Here is a 23,345-nt window from a genome sequence, read left to right as displayed (position 1 = left end):
AAATCACTAGATGGTTTTGTTCCTTCGCCCACGTCCTGCCACTATTCTTGGGTATTGAGAGCTCCAAAATCCCAAGAGTCATAAGTATTTGGGTTGAAGATTGAGAAAGAGGAACAACAATTTCTAAAGGGAAAACCATAGACAAATGAATTAGTTTTAGAACAGTGAACCTACACTATTTCCAAATGCATCCGCCCATACACACGCCTCCAACTTGGTTGAATAATATCGACAAGGACCCACCATTTTCAACTCCAGCACAAAATCTTGGGAAGTTGAAATTAGTGCACTTTAGACGAATCTCCTTTATAACTCGGCAGGAGACAACCGATTTCAACTTGTCAGGAACAAGTATGTAACTGGAGTTCAATGCGGTAAGGTCCTACAAATTTATTCTGAGCGATTCAGTGCGAGCTGACTGATTAGAAACTCCGAAATTTAGGCTCTGTTATTTGGGGGTTCAATTCATCAAACATGTAATAGTCTGTTAGGGGATGTTCATTTTCCTCTTGAGAGATTGAATCATGTCCAGTAATTGTTTTAGTAAAGTCCTTTGACGTTTCCCCAACATTTTTGGAACTTTCTTCATCTATGGTAGTTTGCCACAAAGAAGAAATCTATTAAACTCAGAGTTTTGGCACAACAACAAAGTGAGATGGTGGACGATTTCGGTGTTGTAAGGTCATTTCAAATAGGTTACCCCGTCGCCGACAAGTTTATGGGAGATTTAGGGTGACCTCGATGATTGCTGGTGATTGAGTAGAACTACCTCGCGGAACTGTTACGGTGGATGATTCTTGACTGCCCAGACCTCATTATACCAGTCTGAAGGCTGTGCCCGACCTTTAAATAATACCGACAAGCTTTTTGGTGGGGGTATACCACAACAGCGGATGGTAGTCTGCAAACAGTATTAGCCTTTGTCGGAATCTAATCCAATGATACAAAAAGTGAATGATGTCCAGAAAAAATGGATAATCTTGAAGATGCAGAAATGCAGATCATAAAACTCACAAGAAATGGAACAGAAGGGATGTGAAATTTGAAAAGATAGAATTAAAATCAAATATACACCCAAATAACAAATTGCAGTGAAACTGACTTGAAGTCACATATAAGTTCCTTTCTTCTCATTACTCTACAATCCGCACCACCTCTCCAGTCATCTCTCATTTGTGTCTTTGATGATGATTCGAGTTCAGCAATCATTCTCATAACGGAGACTGTTTTCTCTTCTGTACAATACCTTGGCCCCCTGAGAATCAAAGAGGAAAAAAGAAAAGAATTAAAAGAAATCATATATGCTTTACTCGGGACGAAATGGGACTCTTGTGCATTCAGTGTCAAATTGTGGTTCATGCTATGTAACACGGACATCTATACGGGTATCAGTATCAGATACCAATACGAAGTGCTGGAATTTGGATTCAGTGAGTTAAAATGTTCCAGAATTTGTACAAGAGCATCCATATTATATACATTTCATGCTAAGAAATTGAGAGATACACAACAAATGCGTATACGGTATATCTTCTTGCTTCTTGCTTACATAATCAATACAAACCTGAGGTTCATAGGTCAAACGACATAGTTATCGAATGGTGCAAGTACAATTTGTAATGATATGGGCATATGGAAATTGAAATTGAGGGCCGAAATATTCCGAATTTGGGAATCATCAAAGGTTGTTGTATCTCTCTCTCTCGCTCTTTTGATGAACTTTTTCTCTCTATACAGAAACCATTGGTTTCCATCTTCAAAATATTTCAGCCCCTAATTTCGGTTGTCATATCATTACTGGAGACAAATTCGATAGTAGAGAATTGATTTTACAATAATATAGTAAATATAAACGAAATTTGAAGAGAGAACATAATAAAAGAAAGAAAAAATTTAGAGAAAGAGGGAATATGGGATACATGGAGCTCGAGATGTAAGAGCATCTCCAATTGGACACTCAGACTCTAACACTTGGAGTGCCACAAATGATTTTTTGGAGTTTTTGTCAAAAAACCTTCTTCAATAGACACTTTGTTAAACACTATTATAAGGTGGATGGATTTATTACAGAGAGTCTCAATAGAGACACTTTAAAATTAGAGTGTGTTCTTGAGTTTTCTAAGTGCCACCTACTCACACTCTAAAACTTTAAACCAATAGAATCTTTTGCTTTTTAACTACATTTTCCCTATTTAATTTAAAAGTGACATGTGTATTAACTATTAAGTACAGGTAATTTAGAGATGCTTTAATAGAGAAAAAGGAAACTAGCCAAACTAAGCAAAATTTATGAGGCGGAAAGTTAATAAAGCAAATTAGGTAATTTTACTGAGGCAAATTAGAATATTAGTGACTTAATAGGTTAAAAACGCTTTTATACTGAGAAAGAAAGGGAACCTAATGTAGGCAATAGAAGTTAAGTATCATATTTCTTGTTAATTAGTAAAAGTCATAGTGTCAACTTTCGTTACAAGTCGAATTTTGACAAAATTAGTATACTAAAATTATACTGTTATTATCTTTCAAACAATATCCACTTTCATTTTTCTTTTGTCATTTTTTTGTGTGCTTTTGCAAATGGCTATTTGCAGAAGTCCTATTTCTCTTAAAAGTTGCTACGTAAAAGTTCTGTTTTTGTAACGACTGTTTGAAGAATTTTTTTTTTTTTATCTAAAACACTGCTTTGTAGAAGTCTATTATTTACAAACGGATATGTTGTAAAAAACAAATTACAAATAGATATTTGCAAATGTTTTATTTTCGCAAACGAATATATGTAGAAACCATAAAAGCCAAAAAGAAAACTAATTAATTAATCTTGTTTGAAAGATCATGGAAAACCATTTCTAGAAGTAAGAATTTCATCTAACAACCGACGTGTAATAAAGAGTTAAATATATTTGAAGTTGAAAAACAAGATAAAAGAATTCACTACGAAATGTTTAATTTAGTCTATGCATATCATTTGAATTTTTTATATTTTGAAATATTGGTGGCTTCTTCTCCTATTTTGCTTGATATTTTATCTCATTATTATAATACCTCGGAGTAATTAGGCGATTTGTTTAACTTTACCTTACCATATATACGAGTTCTCTTGACTATATTTTTTGTGTCGGCAAGCTATTACATGCCTTACCATGTGAGGAATAGGTTAAAATTTTTCTTGTTTTATCTTTTAAAACCGAGGGTATCATAATATACAAAATATGGGCCCCTCTTTAGCTTAGGGCCCAAAGCAGCCACTGCGTTTAAGTAACTTTTTTCGATGAGAACGTTTAAGTAACTTAATAGAGGTTTAGGATCACCAATACATAACAAGGAAACCAAAATAAATGACATATAGAACACGGTTACTTACTTGGAAGATCGTCCCAAGCTTTTTCAGTGCTTTTGCTCGTAGCCTGAGCAAATCCTTCGACACACTAGTATCCTTTAAAACCTGAGGTAGAAGTTTAAAAATATGAGCTCAAACAGTTTGACATTGCCACAAACATAATGAAAGCGAATGGATGACAATTTTTCTCTCTCATTTTTCTTCCAGACTTTCTCTGTAATTCCTGTTGGAATAACATCGCGTACAGGACATCTTAGATACATGCATAAGAGTGTAATATGGACTAACGCCATTAGCATTTGGCCAAACTTTACTTTATGTTCCATAGAAACACTTCAAATTTTCATCACGAGAAACCCAAACTTTTATTAATTTTCAGAAGGATTTGATTGTCAAAAAATCGGATAAATGATACTCACAGCTTGGCAAACATGCGATAGAGTCGATTCAATATCAACAACATTGATCTTCCAAAGAGAATTAACCATGACATCTTTTTTATCTTCAAGGTGTTTCATCAAGTTCTCTTCTTTGTTTTCACCTTGATCCAATTTCTTCATTCCTTCCTGAATCTGAATTAAAGATACAGCACCTACATGGATGAAAATAATGGAGTTCGGTCGAATACCCTTTTTTCAAAAGAAAAGAAGATTTGGAAATAATCTCACCTGAAGCTGCTGTTACTTGTGACTTTATATTGTGTCCTTTGTCTCGTACCCACTCTGCTAGAAATGGTACCCCCATAAGCCGCTTCTTCTTTCCAAGTTCTCTCGACCCTTGTCTTGTATAAATATAACCAATAGTATGTAGCATGGCCTCCCCAAAAGCTGAAAGCACATACAAATTCATTGCGTAAGAAGTTTAAGTGAAGTAAAAGACAAGGTGAAAGCATTAGAATATGATGTCTGAATGCGTCCGAACCAAAGAATCAAACTAACACTGGTGTAAGAAGCTTTTAACAAGAAGTCACAGAGGTTTAGAATTTAACAACCAAACTGAAAATTTGTCATGAAAGTTAGTCGGGATCTTCTCTCTTTAAAGAACTTATAACAAACTTCTAAACCTCTTGCTCTCTTCTGTAACAGACGAAATCTAAGTCTATAAATAGAGTTTAACTCTCGTGTTATAAACTACTAAGTTTGTCTCTGAATGAAGTTCTTTGTCCACTCTTTCTGTCTCTAAGTTCTCTGAAATTTTCGGAACGGAACCCAAGTCTCTGTTCTATTTCTATATCTACAGGGCAGGTAAGGGGAAAGACCTTTATGATCCGACTACTTTTACAAAACCGTAGTTTCTTAAACAGAGACAAGTTCAGAAAACCAATGTAATATTGCATTATGCTGACAAAATGATAGTAGACAAACAAATTGCCTTCTTGATATTTTACTTTTAGTATGCATCTATGTGGACAAGACCTTTGGGTGATTATGTGATGAGATTCTTATAAGGAGAAGATCACGTTATAAACGTGAACTGAGTTGCCAGTTGATCAGTCTTGAAGAAGTTAAGTCTTCGAAGAGAGTATTCGAAACTCTATGATGGTAAGAGTATGTATAGTGGCTATTGGGGAAGTATTGCTAACATGGGTTTCGTATCAATATTATTTTCAGTTATCAAACAAAATGAACTATGGACCTAAGCACGAAGCTATTTTTTTTAATTGAAAGAAGTAAACATAAGGTTCTAATTTTCCACAAGGAAAAGTTATAACTTAAAATAAGCCTAGTTGTTTCTTCTCTAGTGAGATTCAGTTAGAACTCAGCCATTCAACGTGCAAAAGTTGGTCCAAGACACTTTATATTAGATGCGAAAGAAAAAATTACCAGCTTGTGAGAGACGACGAGCCTCCGAGTTTGCCCAATATACAAACTCATCTTTCCGACCTTCAACAAATGGTTGAAGGCGATCCTTTAAACGAATTATGAGTTTTCCTTCCCTCTCTTTTTGTATATCCTGTATATCGTAATGATAAGGAAACTATTAATACAAACGAATGGGAAAATTACTCGATTATAGGATCCATCATGAATAATAAAATCCCTAAATAGTTCAGAGCGAGGTGGAGAGCAGCTTGGTGAGCCTGATCCTAGCTGAGTCTCTCCGCTCATCTCTCTAAAATCTCTAACCAAGGAATGGTGAATTCAAGACATATACTCTAAGTCGGGTGGGGTCACACCGCAATTCAGACAATTTCGAAGTCCAACTACTCAATGACTCATACCCTCATATATACCTGAACTCTTTGCCTTCGGGCTTCAGGGGTCAGGTCGTCTTCGATTTCAACAGAAGCCAAAGAAGCCAGAGCAAGCTGTCCGACATAATCTTCAAAGTACTCACTCCCGAAAAGCATCCCAAATAGTGTAGCAGGATCCATCATTGTCTCCCTGAAAATATATTAGAAATAACAATTACAAAATGGTGTGCATTAATTAAGGTAGCCTAAATTTAAAACAAAATCACGCAGTTAAAAATAAAAAGAAGTGCATTAGTTTTTCCTAATAAAACACGATTTACTCTACTCAAATACTTGGAGCTCCTTATACCCATCCAAAATAAATAGTTAAGAACTTGGGAACTCCAATAGTTTACTAGCAGCCATAATGAAATTATATATAAAAAGGACAGAAAGCATGACTAATCATCATAAGTTATTTTCCTTCTTTATGTAACAACCCGAAGACAGGACTCAATGTACTCACTCTATTTCAATCAGTTCAGGCAAACTTACTTTGGTAAACCTGCTTTTCCCTGCTGATCATAGGCTTCACGTTTCGTAGGATCACTGAGTACTTGATAAGCCTCACCAAGTACCTTAGCGACAAGTAAAACAACCACAACAACGACAATGTAAGAGCCCGAAATAAGAGATACAAGTTCAAAAGGACTCTTGAAATCTCTAAACATTAACTCTTAAGCCAAGTTAATTTCAGTAGGCTCAAAATCAGTATATTATTATGATTTGCTCTCTACCCAGAGCCTCAAAATCATTGAGAAATAAAACAATTCAGAAGAATTATGAAACATGAGTATATTTATTCTGCACTAAAAAGGAAGTGATAGATATGCTTATAGACAAAAACACTTCTTACTTCAATAAGTACATCTAAATTAAAGAACTGACCTGAAAATTTTGAGCTGCTTTGGGATCTCCAGGGTTTTTATCTGGGTGTACCAGCCTTGCCTACAAAAGGAACAATTCAATAACACTTTATCGTGAAGGAACTTTACAATCATGCAATAATTTCGCAAGTTAAGCCATTCTAGACGAGATCTAGATGACCTAAAGGTCGCTAGTCGACCCGATTGATTTGAGAAGGCTAAATATGAGCCAAGAAGAGGGTTCGGGTTCATATTACGGCACCGCCGTTGGGTGTTCCAATTCTACTGCATGGCCCAAAACAAGTGAGTAATTTTCGAGCAACCTCTAATGCCGGTTTTTGGCATACACAAAGATGTAAATTCATGTTGTGTTCATAGGAGCTGGACTAGTATTAACAAAAGCTTAGAATTCAATGAGCAATGCCATATAGTCATTCAAACAACCATATAGAGTGAATAACTTTAAAAGGGTTAGTTTCTAACCCTAACAAATACAACACATGAAGGTAGAAACCTTACTTTTATATAGTAAGCTTTCTTGATCTCAGCTGGGGATGCATTGACTTTCACACCCAAGATTTCATAATACTCTGTCTCTTTCACCATGATTTCGAATATCAAGCTAGGAAAACAAAAATTCGTTCATCAAATTAGAAACAAAACAAATCAAACACAACAAAAATAGATGAATTAAGAAAAAAAAAACAAGAAGAACAATTCAAAATGCCCAAACTAGGGAAATAATCAAAAGGATAGATTACAAAATTAGGGAAGAAAGGTAATACCCAGAACCAGGATTGTGTCAAAAATAAAATGTCAATGATTCAGAGTAACGTATGAGATGAAAATGAGGAAATTTAAGACGTAAGAAAAAAGGAGAAAAGAAAAACGATGAAAATTCAGTAATTGAGAAGATGAAACCCAACATTCTTACTTGGAAATCAACCAACTGATTTTCTTCCAAAGTCGTATTGAAATGAATAGTAAATTGGAGAGAGAGAGAGAGAGAGAGAGAGAGAGAGAATCCAATTTTGGGCAAAAGGCTGGCGTTGTACTTTGTAAACGAGGAATTGAATAGGAGCTACTTGTTAACCCTTCAGAGAAGAGCACCTTTTTACAACAAAGCTATGTGAACAGGGACTAACACATAAATAGAGTAAGTTATTTACAAGGCTAGTGGTATTGAGAGAGGAGAGATCTTTCAACAAAAAAAAAAAAAAAAAAAAAACACTTCCAAAAAAAAAAAAAAAAAAAAAAACACAAAAAAAAGAGAGGAGAGGAAAATTCTAAAGCCCAAATTGGGCCTAAAATACTAAATAAAATCCAACCCGGAATAATATCTAAAAAAACCCAAAAGATGAAAATACATTACTAACCTCATAGAACATTTCACCTACCTCTTGTGTCCCTCCTCCATTTCCCGCCCATTTCTATCCCTCTCCGTTTCCCCAAAAATCAGTCATTACCCACATGCCTCTTGTCAGCTGAAAGTGACATTTACCACCTCTCTTCATTACCACCTCTCTTCATTACCACCTCCTCTCTCAAACAAATTACTAACCTCATAAAACCAAAAAATTTCTCTCTCTTCATTACCACCTCCTCTCTCTCTCTCTTTTTCTCTCTCTTCAATCCAAACGTTTTTCGGCTTCTCTCTCTCTCAAACGAAGCGTTTTTCGGCTAATCACTCTTGAATCGAATTGTTTTCCCGCCATTCTCTCTCTCTATTAATCCTTCAAAAGCATCTTAATCTTCTCATTTTCTGTTCGAAATCGTTTCAACAAATCGGCTTCTTCTCTCTCTTCTTCGAGGATCACCAAATCCTCATTTTCTGCTCCAAAATGTTTCACACACAGGTTCGTCCTCAACATCTTCTTCGTCTCTCTTGCTCAACATCTTCTTCGTCTCTCTGTTCTTCGTCAAGTTTTAGGTTTGGTTTGTTGATGAAATTACGGGTTTGATTTAACATTTTGGGTTGTGTTCAAAAAATTAGGGTTTCGTTTCAAACATTTAGGTCTTTGTTTTTTATTGCTCTTAAATTGATGTTCTTCGTTAATGTTGACGACATTTTGGTTTATGGTTTAAAATTTTTGGATTTTATTTTTGAGATTCTGAATCATGCATCTTTACAGTAGCTAATTTTGGGGTTTATGGTTCTTCATCAAGTTTTTAGGTTTGGTTTGTTGATGAAATTACGGGTTTGTTTTAATATTTTGGGTTGTGTTAAAAAATTAGGGTTATGTTGAGACATTTAGTACTTTGTTTATGATTTTTGGGGGTTTTACTTCATTATTACTTTGTTTATGTTTTAACATTTGGGGGTTTGTGTTTGTAAGTCCAGTTTTTGTTCTCTGGAATGTTGATGAAATGAATGGTTTGTTTTAACATTTTGGGTTGTGTTCCAGAAATTAGGGTTACGTTAAGACATTTAGTAGTTTGCTTATGATTTTTGGGGGTTTTACTTGATTATTACAGTGATGTTATTGGTCAATGTTTCAGACATTTTAGTTTATGTTTTAACATTTCGTGGAGTGTTGAGTAAAAATTGATATGTTGTTGACATTTTGGATTGTGTAGAAACATTTTGGTTTTATTATCAACATTTTGAGGTCTCTTATAAACATATCATTTTGTGCAGAACATTTAAAAAGATGGTGAAAGCAACAACAATGAAAAAATGAGAAGCAACAGGGACAAGACAACAGCCTGTACAAAGAGCTAGCCCTAGAAAGAGGGCTAGTGAAGAGACAACAACTGCAGGGCCTAGTAAAAAAGGCAAAAAAATATTAAAGGTGACTGAATCACAGCCCAAGGTAAGATATTCTCTAAACATTTCAAACTATGTTTAAGCATTTTACATAATTTCAAAATATTTTGGAGTATGTTCCATGAATGTTCCTGCATTAATGTATGTGTTTTGGCATGTTGAAGAATGTTTAGGACTTCATATGAAATGACATAAGATGTTTCTCAAACATTTTGCATAATGTTCGGCATTGTATGTAATTTTCAAACATTTTGCATAACGTTTAGGAATGCATACGAAATGACATAAGGTTCTGTGAAAAAAGTTAAAATTTGGGGAAAACAGTGGCATCAGATTTTTGAAAATGTCCTCTCATTATTGATTGGGGTCTAGCATTTCATATAATGTTTTCGCATTATCGGCAGTGTCCTAGCATTTTGAAAAATGCAGCCTGCATTATTCCTAGGGTTCTTTGTATAGTTATGGAAACCAGTGGCATCAGTTTTTTTTTTACACAATTTGCAAAATGATCTCGCATTATTGGCAGTGTTCCAGCATTTTAAATAATATTTAGGGGTGCAAGGTAATAACAACAATTGTTTCTCAAACAGTTCGAATAATGTTCAAGAATTATTGATAATGTTAGACCATTTTCAAGAATGTTTAAGAATTGCAGAAATTGTTCCTCAAGCATTATGTATAATGTAGCATGCAAGTTACCTAATCTTCATCCATTTCAGAATATATTTGTACATTAGTGGTGGTGGTATGGCATTTTACAGATTGTTTGCATAAGTCTTACAGTGTTTGCAAGTAATATATAGAAATACTAACATATGTATTACTGTGTTTTTGAAGCATCGGGCGGTGTCATCAATATTGAAGGAAAACAGAAGATTGTGGAGATTAAACCTGAATTGAAAGTGTGGTTGATATTTTGTGCTTTGGGGAAAGAAGTTCTAAGCAATAGTGAAGTTGTTTTTAAGAAACGGTGTTATGTTCACATTCGTAAACCCGCAACGACTTCAATTTTGCTTAGAGGACAAACAAAAAATGATTGTAAATTATTTTGTGTGGTATTGTACTGTTTTTGTTTGTTGTGGGATCTTGATGTTGAAAGAATATGGAGTACATTTGTTTAATATATTATTTTTGTTCTTCAAAATATATGAGATGCATAGACAATAAATAGTTTGTCTGAGGAAGTAAACAAAATGTGAAGACACAATCAAAGATGTATAGACATTTTAGAGAATCTCGACAAATTGCTGGTCATGTTGTTAACCTTATATAATTCAAACTCTATATAAATATCATTTTTGTTTAAGAAAATATATGAAGCCACAATCGATAATGTTCTAACATTATTATGAATGTAATCTACAGTGTTGCCTTTGTTTTGGATGAAAAAGAAATCTACAAAAGAATAGTTAACCAAGTAAGTATCCATTCTTTCAACATTTTTCGGAATGTGTAAAGAAATAAACAAAATGTGAAGACACAACCAAAGATATATAGACATTTTGAGGAATGTTGATAACATTATATGATTAAGAGAAATAAATATCATTTTTGTTTCAGAAAATATATGAAGGCACAATCCATTCATTCAACATTTTTCAGAATGTCTACTTGCAAACGCCGGCAAGAGCATGTAAGAGTACCAAGATTGACGGAATGACGTGGAGTGGAATAAACTTCAGAAATAAGTGGGCCTGCCTCGACGTAACTCACGTCTCGGCAACTTTGAATTTCCCATCCTGAACATCATTAAAGGAAGGGCAAAGAAATGTATTCCATCAAATAGCGGCGTCTCTGTGCTTTTTCATCTTGTTCATAATCTTCTGTCGAATGCCATCCAAGAGTGTTGTTACAACATCTAGATGAATGTCACAACATTATACGGAAGATAAAAGATGATGAAGGTTGCTCAAATGAAGAAGATGATGAAGGTTGCTTAAACGAAAAAGATGATGACTGAAGATGATGATTGAAGATGATGAAGATAATGACTGAAGATGATTGAAAATAAAGGAAGATAATGAATGTTCTTGAAGAGGGTTTAGGTTTATGTAGAGAGAGAAATCTGGAAAAAATTTTAGAGAGAGAAAGAGATAATGAAGAGGGTTGAAGATGATGAAGTTGATGGTTGAAAACGATGAAGTTGATGGTTGAAGATGATGAAGCTGGAAATGTAGAGAGAGGGACAGCTGAAAAAAAATTTAGAGAGAGAGAGAGATTTGGTTTTTAAAGAGTGAGAGGGTGTTGATTTAGGATACATATATATAAGAGGGCAAAAGAGTGAATATGAAAATAAATAAAGTCTTAGAGATACGAGTTGGGTCCAGATTGAGCATAGGGATGTGTATTTGGGTTTGATTTGAGATATTAGTTGATTATTGGGTTTTGGGTGGGTTAATAATCCCGGTTGGTTTTTTTTTTGTATTTGGGCCCAAAAATTAGGCCTTTCATCAAAAAATACTTTCATCAAAAAGTCTTAGAGGAAGTAACCGTCCGTTTGATACGTGTGAAAATACTTTATTCTTGTTTGTTTTTTTTTCTTTTTCTTTTTTCTTTTTTCTTTTTTTGGAATTTGATTACGATGTACGATAATCATTACAATGGCGTTGATACTTTCTTTTGTTGAAAACCTGTGAAAATACTTGTCGTGGAATTCATCCTTACTGATCGGAAAAAACTCAGAATTTTCACATTTCAAAGTCATTCTTTTAGGTCGATGTTTTGGAGAAATAAGAAAAATTTCTAGAAAATGAAATATCAAAGGGTGGAAAACTAACAATATTCCCCCAAACACACCTTCTATTTTAGGTCGTCAGTATAGTCGCAAGCTGGTGAAATTTGGCGGAATCTCATCTTCTCTATTATCTCTCTCTCTCTCTCTCTCTCTCTCTCTCTCTTTTCTCTTCTCTTTCTCTCTCTTTCTTTCTCTCTCCGAGGTGTTGGGTTATGGTGTCTTCTAGTGTTATAAGCGGAATCTCAGACATCTAATGCCTAACACTTGTTTTCCCAAGATCTCATGCATGCAAAAGCTTAATATGAACTGAGTTAGATAGAGATTGTTACCTTAATTGCTATTTTCTGCGGACTTACGGTTGAGTGTAGAAGATCAAGAGCTCCAATTATAGCTCATCTACTTGAGACCTGGAGTAATCAACTTGATCTCCCACCTCAAGTTTAGGTAGAACTTTCATGGTGGTTAAACGAAGAACACCGTCTTCTTTAAACTAGATAGATAGTTGGGAACTCTCTCTTTCTTTCTCTACTTGATGTTGTAGAGTTAGAAATCTCCTTGAGAATTTTCCACACCTTATTATGAACTAAATGGCCTTTATGTGGCCGGTCACCCTATGCCCTAAAGGCTAGGTCTGGTGGACCCCTTTTAGTGTGGTCAGCCAAGGCATGGCCGGGCCACTAATGGGCCTTAAGTCCCCTTAAGTTCCTCGACCCAAAACCCTTTTGTTCCGGCCTTTGTACTAGCTTTGTCTTAGCTTTCTTTAGGCATTTCGGACATATTTATGGGTTTAACCCATGTTTATATGTCTCATCTCTCTAGTCATATCTTCCGATCAAGTCGATACTCTTTTGTGTAACCCGGTGTAGGATCCAGACGAAGTTAGCCGCGAATCTCCTCGTGATTCGACGATCGTAGTTGGTTTCTAGCTAAACAGTATAACCCTTAAATCGTCTGGACTTGATGATCTTCTTCATCAACTGTCTTATGCGACGAATTGCTCGCATTGCATCTTTAGTCGAAAGACATCTCATTTAGTCTCCTACTTGTACTTAAAACAAGTGCAATGCTCGATTCCCGTGTCAATTTGTATCCCATATGATACGTCATATCTTTCAGACTTTCTTGATCCCAAGTACAACTGTCAATCCAAATGATTAATCACTTAATCCATTTGAGTGTGGCCACGCATTTTTAGTTGCTACTCAAGTGACCCTGAGATACTTTCCTAATTAATTAGGATGACACAATCCATTCTTGCACTCCCACTTAGCTTCATGTCTTTGCCAATGTCTGTTTTTATAACCTCCTTTTACTGCGCGGCGTTTGACGGAAGCAAAGTCAGACATTCCTTACATAAGATGAGTAGAGCACTCATATTTTGGGAAATCTCTCCAATCTTGTCATTAATGAGAGGTTTTGACGTTCATCACTCTTGATGTACTCTCATGGTGGATTATCCAGTGTATATTCCCAATCATACACACACGCAGTGGACTCAGATACTCATATTCTCATAGTCCATGATACAGCGCTATATTGTCGATCTCACGTGCTAGTCTTCATAAGTCATTGTTGTCCATGCATTGACCTAGACTAGAGAGATGATAATGAAATAATTTCAAGCTCACTTAATAGGGTTTCAATTATCAGATCACGAAACTGACAAGCCTATTTGGAATACTTCATTACTTTGGACTGACGTTTAAATACTAAACCAAGTTCAGAAGACGAAATAAACAATTGTTATTTCTGATAAAAAGAGTTTGTAAATTTGAGTTTCCTCCGTAAATTCCCTTACTAACTCAATTTACTAGTCAAAGTCATTCCCAGAATGATCCCCATGCCTTAGACCCTTAAATGACTCCATTCATACTTTGTCTTAGGTGACAGTTTAGTTAAAACGAATCCAATCAGAGTAAATCTTTGCTTATTATCATTCTAATCGAAGGTTGCTTCTTCAATTCTTTTGATAATTTTCTAGTATCTCCTTGCTAGAATTATTACTTCTAAAGCCTTATTCGTTTGTTGAGTTTTGCAACAATACTCAGCTCGGAAGAATTTCCAGCTTACTTTCCTTCCATGTCTGGAAGTTTGCAACACATGACATTTACAACCTTTTACTTCCCACTTTGTACCAAGAACTCATCCTGAGTACTTCTAGAATCTCTTATCTAGAATTGAATGGTGACGACTCATTATACTGCAAATATTTGACGTGTCTTCGGCGAATGGTAATCACGTCTAACATGATCGATCTTTTGCTCAAGGCATAAGCATCTTTCTCATGCGTGCTTGCTCATCAGAGCCTACGAGACTCAGAGTCTTGCTTAGCTTTGTGTCAAAATAGTTGGGTCAAATTTCTCTTCTAGAGTTTTTCGCATTGGACCTTTCTTGAATACCGGGTCACTCCCACTAACCTTCTTGAATTCCCGAGGTTCAGGATTTTCTTCATACTTTTGAAATCAAACCTCTTTGATTACCTTGTTGAATCGAAGATTCCATTCTTACTTGCCTGCTTCAATCCACCCATGGATTTCTAAAGCTTGTGTATTGTACTAGCTTCTATAGTCAATAAACTTTTAGACTCTGTCCAGTATACATTTTCTTATATAAGGAAGATGATTTTTGACCTTCATCTGTTAGTTTGATATATCCTTAAGGACTTAAACTTAGACGGATGTAAAAGATCTCGTTCATAGTGTCATACCACGAATCTGTGGCCTTTACATCCTCGTCTAGTTTTGGGAAATATCAATGATTCCATCCATCTCTGTTTTTACCCTCGGAAAACTAATTTGCGTCTAATAGGTTTTACTCCATTGACCAAATTTTCAAGTTCCAAACTTGATGAGATATGGATTCCATTTCTGATCTTTCGGCTATAAGCCAATTTTAGAGTTAGGTTTCGTCATAGCTCTGTGCGGGTCTACGGCTCATTGTCTTTTATCAGCAAGATCTCAATCTTCTAAGCTAGATAGACATGCCATTACGACCTAAAGGGGTTGTGAACAACAAGTGGAATACTCTAAACTCTTTGAGATGTTTCCATTTGAGACACTTTCAATTTCTTGAGAGTTCTCTTGCAAATCAAATTCATCTTGTTCGATAGGTATTTAGAGTTAGTCAAACTTTACCTTTTGTTCCTTCTTCTTGGAAGTGCAATTTACTGATCTTAACAGTTTGTTGCTTTTCATCGAAATTTTTGATGTTTACTTTTCTCCCACTTATCCTCCTTAAATCTAATTTACAGGAGGATACCATCACGAGAAACAACTACCTTGTTCTCTGATTGTTTGTGGAAGAGCCCCATTTTCTTCTAGATAACCCACGAAGAAAATTTTGACAGAGTTGTTAATCTTGTGCCTTGTAAACCTTTTACAGATTTTAGCTTTAGACATAGTAGGTTTAGTGAGAAAACGACCGTTTATAGAATAGAAGTATTCGGAAGACTGGCCTAAACCCATCATTGATCGAATAATGTCTAATAATGTTCAATTACTCCCACAAGACCCACCATCCATCGGATATGTTCCATGGAGTGAGTTGGAAAGCCAATTCTCAACTCATTTGATGGTTATCAAATTCTTGACTAAAATTTTCATCACTTCAATCCAATCAGATGACTTCAATTTTCTTGCCAAGGTAATTATTTACTTCATTTGAAGTAGCTTTCGTTAGCTCTTACATGTAATCTTATAGGTCTGCATAACCAAGTATGAGTCCAATAGATTACTAGTCTTTATGTCTTTCTAAAAAGGGTGACTTTGTCATTTGGTCCTTAAGACAATATCTACATGTGTCGTATGATTCCAAATCATTTAGACTCAGAAGTCCATCGTCTTGGAGCTTCTTCATGTACCTTATGTCAACCAGACCCAAGCGACAATGCTACAGTTAACGAGTTTGAATCATTTGATTTTAGCCGTTAGTATCAACGTCACCAATTTTAGTTCTCCTAGAACCTTTTGTCAATTTATCACTGGTTTAAAACATTCTATGTTTCTAGAAGAACATAATAACCACTATTAAGTTCTAAGCTAGATCAGTGTCTAAAAGAAGACTATAGGACTTCATAGCGATTTCGGCATCCTTTTGCTTCATTTGCTAAAAAATGTCCATTTCTCTTTAAGTCAAGTACTTAGTTCCCTTAAGATCCCACTAAGCTGTACATTTGGTCTTAACCACCTGATGAAGGGATTCGATGATACTTGCTTAACTTTGTTAACAAGGATACTGGAATTGGAATTCGCAATTCCATTCCCTTTGTCCTCCAAGTATTAAGGGTAGTTTCCTTTTACTGGTCTAGCCATCGTTTAGAAACATTTAAAGTAACGAAGAACAATCTTGATCTTGAACTCGGCAACCACTTGCCTTTTCTTTGATCAAATGTTTGTCTTTCTTGACTGACCCTTTGCCCTTTTGAATCTCAAAAATTCCTTCTTAGATTCCTTTGTTTCTGAATCTCAAAAACCTTTTCTTAGATTTGACGTTCCCTTATGTTCTGCTCAGTTGTTCACAACAATCTGAGTGATTCATTCAAGCTCTTTATCTATCTTGGTTCAATCGGAATTGAATTGAGGGATAGATTAACTTTGTTGTCATCTCTTAATGAGAGAAATCCAAGTTGTTTCAAATTTTCGAACAGATAGATCATATCGAAAGTATGAAACCTTTCGGTTATTCCTTGCTTAAGATGACTTTCAGATTGCCTTAGAGGTCTCGTACCTCTCCATTATGACTTCTGCAAGAACTTCTTCCTCAGTTGTCTTAATGGTCATGCTTGCATCCATATCTCTTCCAGTGAGAATGTTCCGTGATTGCTTCCAAAAGGCTTTTGACCTTATCCTGTATGAGTCAACACTAGGATTGGGTATTTTAGGACATTTTTTTTATTTTGAATCTGAGAACGATTCTCGGATTCCTTTTCCATTCACGGAAGTTACTTTTGTTCAACTCCTTCTCAAGGATTGAACGAAGGTAAGAAAACAATTTTCATAATGACTGGGGGTTAAATCACGGCTGAAGACTGACCAAGTCATGTAAAAGAATTAATGGGACTCGACAGGACTCATTCGATTCTCTAATCAGAAGATGTCGTGTACCCCACGCATCGCAACAGAGGTACCAGGGGTAGTTATCCAAAAGATCAACGCTGAAAGCGCGTGATCAGAAGATCAAATCCGTTATGCGGTTACACCTCTCGAAACCCACCACTTCGCCCACCCAGACTAAAGCGGCCCCGATAAATGAAAACTGCACCACCACAGTTAAAAGAGACAACGCTTTGAAACAGCTCAGCAAAAATCAGCCCCAGAACACGGAGGTCAAAAAATCAAGAAAATGACTGAGCTTCACGAAACAACTCTGGTCCAGGTATACCCGTTATCCTGAGGTTTATTTAAGATATTTTATGTCAAAACTCGATAGTCACTTCTACTCCTTAGTTTCTCTACTTTCGACTAAGGAGTAGCAGGACTGGTGATGATTAAAAAAATGTCCAGATATTGACTAACGTCAATAAGTCAAGAATAGACCAGAATTCCAACGGATCAACCCGACTTAAGGCAGTATGAGTGTTGGACCTTCAACGCTACACCACCTACGCCCAGATCAAAGAGGTTGCCAAGATTAGCTAAAGGGTTCCAGTTTTATTTCGCCCACAACACAATTAGATCAGCCCTGAGATTCTCTATAGGAATAAGGGGATCCACGTTGTTGATGTCGAAAAATAGCTTTCCGTTAATCAGTCAAAAAATAGGGACTTGATACATGACAGCGTCCGTTATGATACAATATTATGTTATATAGGTCAAGATTCCTTCGTCCTGCTCTTGCTCCTAGCTCTTAGCTCCTTGCTCCTTAGAGACCTGGGAGGAAAAGCTACAAAGGGTTCGGGAACCACTCCGACGCTCAAGAAAGTTAGATTGCTCTTTGCAATAAAAGGTTGAATATTGATTGAACCTTTTGGGGTGAGTTGTGATTACGCAGTGGAAGTGATTGTAAATCATCGTGTCTTTTGGAAGACGATGGGGGCCCTTTCTATGGGCTGAATTAGACCGACTGTGATTAGACGGTGTAGATAAGGCGGTTGTGATCCACCGTTAAGAAAAGGTTCCCGTTGTTCTTGGTTAGGGTTTCTCTTATAGTTTATCTCGTATCTTGGATAAATAGAAGTTCCTAAGTTCAAGGATACTTCGTAGATATCCTACCTAGGTGATAGATTTTTTAGGAGATGTTTCGTCCTTCGAGACTCTTGAAGGTCTTTTGGTCTCCTTCTTCCACTATAAATAACTTCCTTTGGCTTTTAGTTTTCTTCAACAAATTTCTTCGATAACTATCTGTTTGTTATTTTCTATTGGCTCCTCTACCTTAATGTGTTTAAGATGAGGCTCCTGTTTGAGTTTATACTTGACGTTTCTTCAAGTGGTTTTTTTCTCTGCAATGGTGATTGCGAAAGGTGGAGTTCTCTACAATGGGGACGGCGACCCCCATGGGTCTTAATTGTCCAGAAGGGCTCAGCTGGTGACACTGTCCTTAGTATGTGCAGAACATTGCTTCCTTTTGCTAGGCCTTGGTCGACAGTTGATGACCCACTCGGGGAGTGGTTGAGTGTCGAGGTTTCACTTTCCTCTCTGCATTTGTCCCTTTCTCTCAGTGCGAGTGGTCTGATTTCAGCCGTTTTCCTCCACGTGGTGATTTTGAAATGAATGAATTATTTCTGCCTTGATGGTTTTTTTCTTTCGCCGGTTATTTTTGTCTTCTGTTTTCGGGCGGACCCTGTACTGCTCTCCCTTTTTGTTGAATGAATTCTCTTTTGAATTAATGATCGCTTCTTCTCTTTTTCCCGAAAATACATAAAAATTCTAGTCGAAGAAACCAGTTACTGTTAGTATAAACTTACTAATGCGTTTTTCCTAACTTATTATGCTTAACTCCGAATGTTTTCTCCTGCACATGAAATTCAGAGTTAGACCTATTCTAATCATGCATGACCTAACTTACTAGTTCCCTCTGCAAAATGGAACCCAGTTAGCCTTGTATATTCGTTTATAGTTCCTTCGATGTTTTGTTGATTTCTCGTTTAAAGTTTATCTAGGGTTCCCCCTTGGCCTCTAGTCATGGCTTTTGCTATCAGAGCTGACTTGTTCTGCCCAAAGTTTGTTTTAACTAGGACTTCAGTAGGGTTTTCTGTGTATCTAATACAACTATATAATGTTCTAAGCGGAATCTCAAACATCATATGTTTAACACTAGATTACCATGATCGATATACAATTGTAGCTCCTCTACTTGAGACACTGAGTGTATGACTTGAACTCCCTCCTTCGAGTCAACTAGGAACTTCTTGAAGGTTGAGATGCAGAACTCATTCTTCTTGACTAGATAATTGAGAGAAAATCCTTTTTCTCTCTCTCAGGCAGCTCTCTCTCTCTCTCTCTTTCTTTGAGAAAAACACATTGAAATGCTTTTCAGTTGGCTAGGTTTTCGATTCTCCTCTTTTAGGTTGTCTAATTTGTTCCTTATATAGAAAGCCCTAGAATAGGTGTTTGACCCAAACTAGGATTCATAAAGACCTAATTATAAGGTATTTTCCCAAAATACCCTTTTAGGGTTCCTTCAGTGTGGTCGGCGAACATAGCCCCTTTATGGGCTTCCTTGGCCGGCCCACTTGGGACCTAACCGGCCATAAGATGGCCGACTCCTTGCTTAGGTCGGCCATCACATGGCCGGCCCACCTTTAGCCTTCCCGCGCCACCCTTCCGGGCCCGGATGTGTGTGTATGTGTTTAGACTCCTCCATACTTATTTGGCCTTACCAATAATGGATCCAATACACTTATTTGCCAATATCTCACTAGTCAATTCTCTCCGTTCAAACCATCGCTCTTATATGTAACCCTTGTAGGATCCGGTCTATGTTAGCCGTGAAGGAGTTGAAGGAGATGTCCTTCGACCAAGGTGACAATGCGAACAATTTGTCGGATAGGACAATTGATGTGGAAGATCATCAAGTCCGATTGATTTAGGGATCGTAGAGTTGTAGCTAGAGACCAACTACGATCGTCGAATTACGAAGTAATTCGCGGCTAACTTCGATCGGATCCTACAACGGGTTACACATAAGAGTGACAAATTGATCTAGGATATGACTAGTGGGAGTGAGATATAATCATGGTAGTGTCCCATAAACATATCTCATAGGCCTAAAAAGGAATTAGGCAAAGATAGTACAAAAAGGCCAAAAACAGGGTTTTTGGGCCTAGACCGGTTCGGGTACTTCTAGGACTCGGATTGGGCTGAATTTTGGAGGGTTAGTTGCTGATATAATAAACATTATATCTGCCAATTTTCGTGGTGTTTGGACACCTCCTCCTTAGGGAATTGAGAAAATACTAATAGTTGCTATTTTCGACTATTTCCCTAAATCTTATTCTAAAGGGTGTTTTAGGAAACCTAAAAGGAGGTGGATTCTTATTAGGGTTCTATATAAACACTCTTAGAGCAGAGAATAAGGTGTGGACTTTCTCTCTAAGCTTTCTTACTCTACCACATCAAGTGGAGAGGAGAAAGTGAGCTAATTCCCATTAACTATCAATCTAGTCAAAGAAGAAGGTGTTCTTCTTTTCCAACCACCATTGGTGTGCTAGCTATACAACAAGGTGGGAGATCAAATTGATTGCTCGTGTCCCAAGTAGAGGAGCTACACTTGAAGCTCTTGGTCTTCTTCAATCAATTCAACTAGTTCGAGGGAAAAGCGATTAAGGTAATCTACTATCTCCATTAGATTAATTACTAGTTTTGCATGTGATCCTGGGAATACTAGTGTAGACATTAGATGTCATATTTCCGCTATAAACACTAGTAGAAGGGTGTAAATCCCTACAGTGGCGTCAGAGCCTCTTGCCATTAACTAGTTTTTGCTAAGAATCGAACTAATTAATATGCTTGATAGTTTGAAAATTGAGTTTATAAAAGTATTTTAAAAGGTGTTTTAAAAGGTATTTTTAACTCATAATTTGATAGGATTCAATAAATTTTCAAATTGAGAATCACATTGATGATTAAAAGTGTTTTAAAACTCTCAATTTGATTGAATTTCAAACTAATCCATGCTTGATTAAATTGATAGTTATGTTTAAAAAGATTTTAAAACATAAAATTTGATTAATTTTGAATTGGATTCAAAGATTTTTCAAAATTGATTTCAAAATTGTTCTTTGAAAAATTTCAAAAACCTAGATTTTGATCCAAAATTGGTTTGATTAAGAGTTGTTTTTAAGTTTTGGAAACTTTTGAAAAACAAAATTTTGGAATTTTAGAATTTTAGAAGTGTTCTAAAAAGAGTAGTTTTGACTTTAGGAAGCTCTCAAAACAAATTTGGAAAAATTTAAAAGTTTCTAAAAGTTTTAAATTTTTTTTAGAAGTGTTCTAAAAGGAATTTCAAAAATTTAAGAAAAGTTTTAAAATTGGAAAATAGCAACTTAGAGTTGCATAAGAAAATTTTTTTTTTTTTTCCTTTTTGGAAACTAGGGTTTTGAAAAACCCTAGTGTCCGGCCAGGAAGCTTCCTGGCCGGACTAGAAGCTCCTGGATGCGTCCTTTGGACGCGTCCAGAGCAGCTGCTGAGACGCGTCTTGAAGACGCGTCCAGAGCAGCTACTAAGGACGCGTCTTGAAGACGCGACCAGCAGCTGCGAAGGAGCTTCCTGGACGCGTCTAGGACGCGTCCAGAGCACTCGACCAGACGCGTCTTGGAGACGCGTCTGGGAGGTTCTGGGTGTCTCGGACTAGTCCGAGACACCTAGTGCTGGTCCGGTCCAGTACCAGACACGTCTAGGACGCGTCTGGTACATGGACTAGCGTTCTGGCTCCGGCCAGGACGAGACCAGGCCTTGATAGGCCTCGGCCAGGACATGCCGGCCCTATGGGCCGTGCTATGTCCGGACCTTGTCCGAGCCCTTTTTGGGCTTGGGCCGGGACTTGTCTAGGACTTGTCCCGGGCTTTTTCGAGGCTTTTCGGACCACGAAAAGGGACCATCATTCGAGTGGGAGTTTTTGCCAAAATTTTTTCCGATTCCAACCAAATAATTCCAAAATCAATCCGGGCCATCCAATAGCCCAAAACGGATTTCTCTTTAAATTGATTTATGAAATCATTAAGAATCGAACCAATATTTTTTCCGAAATTGACCCGGGCTTTCTCGAGCCCAAAACGGAGTTTTTCTTAAAGATGATTTTAGAAATCATAAAAGATAAAACCGGAAAGCACCACTAGTAGAATTCTTCGAATTTAGACTTAAGGTCCGTAATGTGACATGTGATGTCAACAAAAGTATCTCCCAAGATAATCATGCATATATAATTCTTAGCCTTGATATATTATATGATTGCATGTGATGTGAATGCGGGAAACTAGTATGGCCATAGATTTATTTCTTTATTTTTGTTTTAAGCACGGATGGGTGCAAGGTTTGTAATTAATTTTAATTTCAAGTTTATACGATCTGCGAATCGTTAGAGTCTTGTAATTAGAGTTTAGGGTCTATGAGTCCATTGAAGAAACTCGAGGATGAAATCCAAAGGCGAGTGGGAGAAATCAATGGAGGTTCAAAGATGGCGATCTAAGACGAACCAAAAGGCGAAACAAGAAGAAAACCAAGGGTGATTAGATCTTCTAGGTTAGGGGCCATACTAGGATCCATGTCTGCTTGATTTACTTTCTCGCGCGCATTTACTTACTTATTTACGCTTTATGTCGTGGATGTTAGTTAGGCTAAATAGTTCACTATAACAAACGCCAGACTAGCGTAAAAGTCCCCAAAAGTAATCTTGAGTAATCGCCTATCCAGATTAAGACACTTGTTGCGCCCTTGTTCGAGGAAGGTGGGTCGGCCTTCGCAGAGTACCTCCTCTACCTTGGGACAATGCGGGTAGGTCTATAGAAGAGGCCTACACGTCTAAATGGTTCTACTCAACGAGATCAGCAAGAGAGTCTTGGATACTCGAGGCAAAAGAATAGATTAGTCATTCATTAATGAAATCTATCAACCAAGAGTCATAAGGTATGATCAGTGAAGTAGTTCGCTCACCCGGAACGACGGAGTCAAAGGGTAGGGCCTTCGTCCGCTTTACTTCGAAGAACTGGGGTCTTGGAATCACTTATTCAATCGGGGACGATTTTATATTGAATTATGTGGGAAAACTAATGCTTTTCAAAAACGATAACGAGTTTTAAAAACTTTGCCATTTCTTTTATGTAGTTCAAAGATGACAAAAGATATTTTCAACTTCCGCTCACTTCTCGACAAGGAGAAGCTGAATGAGCACAACTTCCTTGACTGGGAAAGGAACCTAGGAATAGTTCTCAGGATGGAAGGAAAGCAACATGTACTAGAAACTCCAATTCCTGT

The 23,345-nt window shown here is 36.8% G+C and overlaps 1 protein-coding gene across 5 annotated transcripts; it reads right to left on the bottom strand.

The window, feature by feature from the left end:
- Positions 1 to 987: 987 nt before the first annotated feature.
- Positions 988 to 7,581, bottom strand: LOC147538142 (chaperone protein dnaJ 10-like). Of its 5 annotated transcripts, none has more exons than XR_015225770.1 (10): positions 7,371 to 7,551; positions 6,956 to 7,058; positions 6,459 to 6,518; positions 6,066 to 6,148; positions 5,571 to 5,721; positions 5,161 to 5,290; positions 4,006 to 4,164; positions 3,757 to 3,929; positions 2,734 to 3,442; positions 988 to 2,581 (listed from the first exon to the last, which is right to left on the bottom strand). XR_015225770.1 is itself a non-coding variant. In XM_086642314.1 (10 exons), exons 2-10 carry the CDS (start codon positions 7,040 to 7,042, stop codon positions 1,199 to 1,201), a joined length of 981 nt encoding a protein of 326 aa, XP_086498440.1. In that variant the 5' UTR covers positions 7,043 to 7,058; positions 7,371 to 7,581; the 3' UTR covers positions 988 to 1,198. The 5 variants fall into 5 exon arrangements, 3 of the variants coding, with proteins under 3 accessions (XP_086498440.1, XP_086498441.1, XP_086498442.1); XR_015225771.1 differs by lacking the exon at positions 7,371 to 7,551 and adding an exon at positions 7,222 to 7,360; XM_086642314.1 differs by having other exon boundaries at positions 988 to 1,255; positions 3,362 to 3,442; positions 7,371 to 7,581.
- Between the last annotated feature and the right edge of the window lie 15,764 nt (positions 7,582 to 23,345).

Source organism: Eschscholzia californica, unplaced genomic scaffold (assembly GCF_041429995.1).
Source record: "Eschscholzia californica isolate CP2 unplaced genomic scaffold, dmEscCali1.0.p SCAF_5, whole genome shotgun sequence".
Classification (NCBI taxonomy): Eukaryota; Viridiplantae; Streptophyta; class Magnoliopsida; order Ranunculales; family Papaveraceae; genus Eschscholzia; species Eschscholzia californica.
Note: the sequence above shows the minus strand (reverse complement) of the source record. Positions and strands in the feature narration are given on the sequence as shown.

Excerpts from the sequence above, each read along its gene's own strand:
- LOC147538142 (XM_086642314.1), bottom strand. The coding sequence starts at position 7,042 with ATGGTGAAAGAGACAGAGTATTATGAAATCTTGGGTGTGAAAGTCAAT. Across the intron at positions 3,930-4,005 it reads ACAAGTAACAGCAGCTTCAG|GTGCTGTATCTTTAATTCAG; the intron begins GTGAGATTATTT and ends TCATCCATGTAG. Across the intron at positions 3,443-3,756 it reads TATCGCATGTTTGCCAAGCT|GTTTTAAAGGATACTAGTGT; the intron begins GTGAGTATCATT and ends CTTCTACCTCAG.